General features: G+C 40.7%; 1 protein-coding gene across 1 annotated transcript in view; it reads right to left on the minus strand.

Moving 5' to 3' along the window:
- Positions 1-7593, minus strand: part of PATJ (PATJ, crumbs cell polarity complex component) — a 288426-nt gene that overhangs the window by 235556 nt on the left and 45277 nt on the right. The window contains exons 10-13 of the mRNA XM_019501199.1: positions 6121-6223; positions 4558-4646; positions 2866-3007; positions 2458-2589 (exon numbers count right to left, since the gene is read on the minus strand). Of these exons, the coding sequence (XP_019356744.1) occupies positions 2458-2589; positions 2866-3007; positions 4558-4646; positions 6121-6223 (466 nt within the window). The remainder of the gene's footprint in view (positions 1-2457; positions 2590-2865; positions 3008-4557; positions 4647-6120; positions 6224-7593) is intronic.

Consider the following 7593-nt stretch of genomic DNA (forward strand, 5'->3'; position numbering starts at 1 on the left):
GGGACCCCACTGGTCACAGCGCACCATGACAATTGACTTCTGTCAACCACCAGCCTCTGGGTCCGACCATGGAGCCTTCCCCAGCCAGCGGATCGTGGTGAGGCCAAGGCTGCAGTTAACCAGTTTCACCAAGAGGTGATCATGGGATACCAGATCAAAGGCTTTTTTAAAGTCGAGGTATACAAAGTTGATCTCTTCCTCCTTGTCCTGGTGATACATCACCTGGTCATAAAAGGAAATGAGGTTGATCAAGCAAGACCTACCCGCAACAAACCCATGATGGGTATCCCTCAGGATATTGCCTTCAGCTAGTCTGTTAAGGATGCCCTCCTTGATAATCTTTTCCAAGACCTTCCCCAGGAGAGGTCAGGCTGATGGGCCTGTAGTTTGCCGGATCTACTTTCCTCCCTCTCTTGAAGATAGGCACAACATTGGCCCTCTTCCAATCATCAGGCACTTCACCAGAGCACCAAGAACTCTCATAGATCCGTGCCAGGGGCTGGGCTATGATGCTCGCCAGCTCCCTGAGTACCCTTGGGTGTAACCCATCAGGGCTGGCTGACTTGAAGGTATCCAGCCTGTCAAGGTGTTCCTTCATGAGGTCAGCTTCGATGGAGGGCAAGGACTCTCCCTCACCCGGGCCTCCCTGACCCATAGTGGGCAGGGCCGTCCCATGGGACTGGTGAAAAACTGACGCAAAGTACCCATTTAGCAAGTTCGCTTTCTCCTGGGCATCAGTTGCCCCATCTGGTTTAGCAGGGGTCCAACGCTGCCCTTGCTTTTCCTCCGGCTCCCCACATATCTAAAAAAGGACTTTTTATTTTCCTTGATATTTGTAGCTAGCTGGAGTTCAGTCGCAGCCTTGGCTTTCCTGGTTTGCTCTCTGCAAGTCCGGACTAAAGCAGAGTAATCCCTCCTTGGTGGCGGTTCCAGTCCTCCATCCTTTGAATTTGATCTACCTAACAATCTTTACTTGCACATAGTGTTGGGCTATGTAGTTTTTATCTTCTATCATTAGCTACCAGCATGCTAACAATTTAAGATTTACTTCACAAACTCTCCCCACACTTTTACTTTGAGTTAGTTGTCTCACATCCAAGCATCACTCTGGCTTCATATTCATGGCTGATCTCTCTCTGCCCCTACAAAACACTGCAGCTAAGATTTTCTGTTTTTCCTCATAAACCTGAACCATAAAAATCTATCCGTGTCTTTCCATTCCCAGTACTGTAACTTGATGCCTTGATTACCTCATGTCTCAGTTAACATGACCTTCTCCTCTAGCAAGATATGGGAGGCCACAAAGAAGAAATCACGGAAGCAAACAAAATGGGGTGGCTCACTGAGAGGTTTGGGAAGAAGAAAAGATGAAACTAAATGACCCAGTTGTCTTTTTTTTCCATTTAGAAGATGTCTTTATAATTGACTAAACTTTCACAAATACAGTGAAACAACTTCATGGATGAAAATCCTACGATTTAGAAAATCCTTAATAAAATCATAGCTGGTAAGATCAGAAAGAGTTGTCAGTCTGAATTCACTATAATACAGGTACACAACTCACCAAGGAATTCCTGTGACAAGTCCATTAATTTGTGATCAGATTAAAGCATGTCTTATAGAAAGAATACTGTGCTTTATATTTCAGTTGATACAAAATCTGCCCTCTCTCTTGCAACAGTCATATACTTAGACCATTAAAAATGCATGCCTTATTTCTCATTGAAATAATGCACATCTTCCTGTATCAAGATCTTGTGCCTAGTCCTACTGCCCTGTTGCCTTCATATGCCTTTTCCCTGTGACTACTCATGGATTTCCTTCTTTGCTCTTTTTTAATTAAACTGAAAATAGCATTATAATCTTAATCATTAATTCAAATTTGGCTCAGGCTAACAGCAACAAAGGTACTGACCAATATAACTGTTGAAATGCACTTGTAAGAATGCAGAAGGTGTATCCAGCAAATTCATGGGAGTCAGGGATCTGCCTACCCAAACGCATCATCAAAACTGGTGTCTGGAGCAACTGGGTTAGGGACCGAATGTCTATCAAGACTCAAGCCTCCCCACTAAATGTTCCATCCAAGATCAGGGGCTGAGGTACACTGGCAAGACAGCTGACAGAGCTCACACAGGCTACCCCAAGCCCTATTCTGAGAGAAGCAACATCTCCACTCAGGATCAGGCCCCTTGGAATGGAAAAAGCACAGGTCTCCAGGACTGTCATTCTGGAACCTTTCATTTCTATTACAGAAATTCATTCACAAGTATATGGAAGCATATTTTAGAATTTGGGGCCAGTTAAATGAAAAGGACTGGAGAGGAGAAAATTAAAATAGTGTAAGGAAAAGAAAGCCATGACTGCCCATCCATCATGACAAAAATTGGATTATAGAAATAAATTCCAGAAGGCCAGTAATTAGGCAGGAGATTCACTGCAAGGTGCTTTACCTACCTATTTTATGCAGACTTTGCTTTTCATTTTCAAAGTTATCTTTCTGCTCTTGATCTTCCTCATTATCACTATCCAACTTAGTTTCAGTCTCTACAGCTCCAGACAATATTAAGGCTGGCATATTTGGTTGCACTGTAATGATCCAAAAGACTTCAAGTAAGCTGGGTGGTACAGAGGTTATGATATTAAAATCATCATCCACCAGCAGCTTCCTTGTTCAGTCTACAGGAGCTTTGCTCTACTGCATTCCTCTTTTCTTTCCTTCTATCCACCCGGTCTCAAAACAGTCCAATGCTGTGAAACGCGTCCTCAGAAAGCTCAGCACCTTTAAATGCTGAAATAGCTTACTAGAAACTGAAAGAGAAAATAAATATAGCGAAGAACTGGAAGAGAAGGGTAAAGAATTACCTGTATCTAAAGATCTTCCCGTCAAGGAAGAAGCAGAAGGAGTTTTCCTTCGAAGCAACGTAAGGCGTACAACCTGCCCTGTATTACGCAATGCTTCCACCACTTGTTGGTTGGTATAATCTTGAATGTTAATTCCATCAACCTAATGTACAAAAATCACATGAGAAAAATCAACCACAATGTGATTCCTATGTTTTGTTTTGAAAGCTCCATCATGTACTGTAGTACATAAAAAGTAATGAAACTCATCTTTCAAGAACTATAACTGCTAGCCCTCAGATCACTACATGCACAAATCTTGCATTGACACAGGGCACAGGCACTTATATGCACTACTGTAAGGTAAGGAAGGGTGGGCTTCTACAGCTTGTTAACCACTCCATTAGAACTACCCATGTTCATGCTTTCACAAGCAGTAAATGATGGCTAAACTCAGCTAATGATGGAGGGGTGAACTACCAAAGGTTAGCTTTCATCTGTCACAAGGAAGTAGCACTACAAAGCCAGGTACCACAAAGTAGCTGATGCACTATGAATTTCCACCCTCATTAACTTTTCAGCAGTGTTTTTGTATGCCCAGCCCCTCAGTTACATCAGGATAATTATACAGTGCCATCTTCAAAATGTATTTTCAAAGAAAATACAAAAAAGAACTTGAGGGGGAGGGGCACACAAGGCAGTCATGTACTAATTTTTAGTGTAAAATAATTTTTTTCCAGCATAGTTACTAGAAGCAAACAGCAGTTTGAAATGTACTGTTCATGGAACTTCCTAGATACACTTATCAGACTAACAGTCCTTTCAGCTGCCATCAGTATAACTCTTCTGCCAGATCTCTGCCCAGCTTACACGCACACATATTGTGCATGTGGTGCACTTTAAGTACACTAACTTTTAAATGACTGTATTTTATTTTGCACCCCCAAAGCCCAATGTCTCCACACACACAAGATTCTGACCATGTACCCATAAACTTCTGTACTTGCAGAACTGTAGTTGCAAGCATAAGCAGGCATCAAATTGTGCATGCATGGGGAGAGCAAACAATGACAAAATTTAGGTATTGTGTCTGCAGAACATTTAGTCCCAAATATTTTATATGCTTTGAAAGTGAATGTCTCCAAGTTAAGAAACATTTCAGAGTTTAAATTATTTATTTTCTTATGTTTTAGGTTTGCATATTAGATATTACTCAGTTCATGCAGTATTGCCATTTATTCAAACTATTTTAATTTTTACATACACACGTGGCTTTGTTAAAACTCTGAATGAATATTTCTATAGTGTCAATGCGATGTTATCAGCTTATACATAGTTATAGAGCGTTTCTTTAACTCCATGGATTTTAGTGGGTGTTGACAGTACTTGGCTTTCTAACCCATCCCACTCTGAAATGCTTCAATCCACACATCTACCTAGTTTACTGTTTGCAATCTCTGTTCTCAATTTTGCAGTAAACTAATAATCTAACCACTGCAAACCAGAGCTGCTAGCTTAAGCACTAAGTTTTATTGACATGGCTATGAAAACAAAAATAAATTGCCGACATTCCTCCATTTTATAAACTGAATGCAATTGGGTTCTGAACTGAAGTTTAAATTATTAAAGCTATTTTTCTTTTTTTTTTTTTAATCCAGACATAGAATAGTGCTAGTTCCAAAAACCAGAAATATATTAAATATTTTTCCTTACAGCAACAATTTTGTCATGCACTTGTATACATCCACTGTGATCTGCAGCACTGCCAGGTATTATATTTTTCACAAAAATCCCAGAGGAATCTGCTTTAAAAAATACATACATACATGTAAACAAACAACAAACCAAAGGAATGAACAAATGAAAGCACTAATTATGTCCTTTTGTTAAACAGCTATACATTTAGAGCCCAAGACCCTTGTACTTTTGAAGGACTGAGTCCACAGATGAAAGGAATTTGCCTCTAATTCTACTCACAAATGGCCATTGTCTTCACATCACATCACAAAATTGGGCAAAAAAAGTTACACATCAAGAGTCAGAGCTAAAGAAAATAGTAACAGCACAAGCATTCTGATGCTGACTTGCTTAATTTATGCTTAAACCTCTTCAGAGACAAGACACCTCCCATACTATATAGGCTATGAAACAGCAAGGCACTTAAGCCTGTGCTGAAGTGCTTTGTTGGATCAGAACCTCATCCTTGTCTTATATTTTAATAATTTAATCATTTAAAAATCAGAAAAATCCCTTGTGAAAAGACAATTTTTTAACAAACAGGAGTTGCAGAAATCAAAAAAAGCTTTCCTTCTTTCGCACATTTAAAGTGAACTCTGTGCACGGATATTTTGATCCATTACCAGAGCTCAAACACTAGCCCATGCATGAAAGTATGTCATCTCCGTTTTATGTGCTGGAGACGTGATCAAAAACACAAGGCCAATACAGGGTATTCCGAGCATTTATTTATGAGACTAATTTAAACATGTTACAGTAAAAGCTTTATCATCTGGCATGAGTGGAGTAAGGGTGGTGCCAGTTATCTAAAAATTCAGGTTATCTGAGAGTTTTACCAGCCCCAGCCTGCAGCCGCAGCCCACCCTGCCCCACACATACCTTTCCATTCCCCCCATACCTTCCCCCGCAGACTTTCCTGCCTGGGGGGTGCATGCGCACATGCGTGTGTGTGCACTCAGCTCCCCACCCCAAATTTCTCCCTCTGCCTATGTGGATATCAACTAGAAGAGCTCCCAGCAGCTACTCTATCAGCAGCGTCACTAAACAATGTAAACAATAGAAATACTTGATGCAAATGCTGGACGGGCTTGGCAAAGATTCCAGTTACTAAAGTGAAGATTTGTACTGGGGGATATTGGAAATTCCAGTTAATAGAATATTCTGGTTAGTAAAATGCCAGTTAACACAGCCTTTACTATATTTGATTTTTTGTGAAGGCACCTAAAGAATCCACATCCCAGATTGTGCCAGGTCCTCAGACACGGACCATAGGACAGTCAGGGACCATGTCTTTAACTGACCCCAGCCTGCAAAATTAGCAATCCAGCATCCTGTAAAAAATGTTTTAAAATTTAAATTAGACCCATGGGACTCCTTAGGACTGAGAAAAGCAACAGATAGTTCTTCAAACAATTTATCCTATGATTTCATACATTTTGTGGGGTACGAAGTTGCAGAGGAGTATTTTAAAATACTATTCAATTTCCTTTAAAAAAACAGGTTTTGATAAATCAATCTTTCATAATTAATATAACTCACCAAGATCAGCTGTTCCAGCATATCCAACAATAGTTATACCCAAGCTTTGTCCATTCTTTTTTATAAGCTCCACATCATAGGTGTCAAAAAGGGTGGTATTATCCTAGAAGTCAAATACACAGCTTACAAAACAGAATGTCTACATGAAAAGAGTTTTCTCAGTAGCATTTAGAGCATCCAATGATCTTCATTGCCCAATTTCAGATAACATCAAGGGACCTCATTTGCAAAGGATGGCTGCTTACATTTTTTAAGTTACTGATTCTGGTTGCCACTTACCCACTTCTGAAACTCCCAGCTACTATATTTATACTAAATCGCAAGTAGATGTCAGGAGAAAAATCAATGCCTTTCAAACAAGGGGGCAAGTTTCTCACAGTTTCCAATGCCACTCAACAAAACGCTTGCCAAAAAAATACAGCAGATCATGGAAACAATAAAGACTTTTCTCTGTCCCCATCACACAGTAGCCCTGACAATGTGATGACTTGGCATCCTTGATTGATCAGTGGACCCCTACCCAGGAAGCAGAGAACTCTTTTAGATACATGTGATCATGATGCTATGCCAGAGGCAAAGAAGATATTTGGCTCTCCTGTCCCTGTCTGTCTTGACAGGCCAGGTTCTATTAAGTGGAAACTTTTTTAATCTGTTAGAATTAAGGAAATCATATACATGTGATTTGTGAGCTACACACAGTGGAGGTTGCTACTTCTGTGTTTAGAAGAAACACCCAACACACTGCGGATGCTACCGAAATAAGCATGTGTTTTTGTAAGCTGTACTCCAACAATAAGAAATGGCCCATAGCACATTTTGAATCTTGTGCTCAAGGCTGTTGTAGGTTTTTACACTAAGTGTTTAACATAATGAAACAGTGCCTTAAATTAATCCTATGTGCATATATACTTAATTACATTCAAAGGACAAGTTTTATACAATTTATTATCCTGATATGAACTGAAGACAACACAGGGCAGCAGAAGCTTTGAAACATGTATCTCAAACCTGGTGACTACCGGAAGACAAACTACATTGATTTGCATTTAATGGGAACAATTCAAGACCTAGGAAGCAGACAGGGAATCTGGAAAATCTTTTTTAAAACCAGAACTTTGTTGCCTATTGAAACAGGGTGGCCTCCCTGTCAGGTCTCTGCCGGCCACCCTGCTCTTGGGGTAACTGCCTGCTTCTCTCGCCTGCCATGCCTTGGTGTAAAAATATGAGAGTCATTACTAATGCAGGAGGCTACCCATTACTCGCTCTGCTGACAAGGGCCTTAATACCCACTCCAACCTCCTCTCCACAGGTCCCATGCCTTGCAGATGTTACTCTGTGGGTGTTACTTCTCCAGCCTATAGACAGAGCAAACTGGGCACACAGTTGTAGCTCTTCTCTACAACCCCGGAGGGCCACTTACATGCCACCCCTCTCTTACCAGGGCCCCATTTACTCTGCTGGCTCTCATAGTAG

Source organism: Gavialis gangeticus, unplaced genomic scaffold, assembly GCF_001723915.1.
Source record: "Gavialis gangeticus isolate Ggan-Ray unplaced genomic scaffold, GavGan_comp1, whole genome shotgun sequence".
Classification (NCBI taxonomy): Eukaryota; Metazoa; Chordata; order Crocodylia; family Gavialidae; genus Gavialis; species Gavialis gangeticus.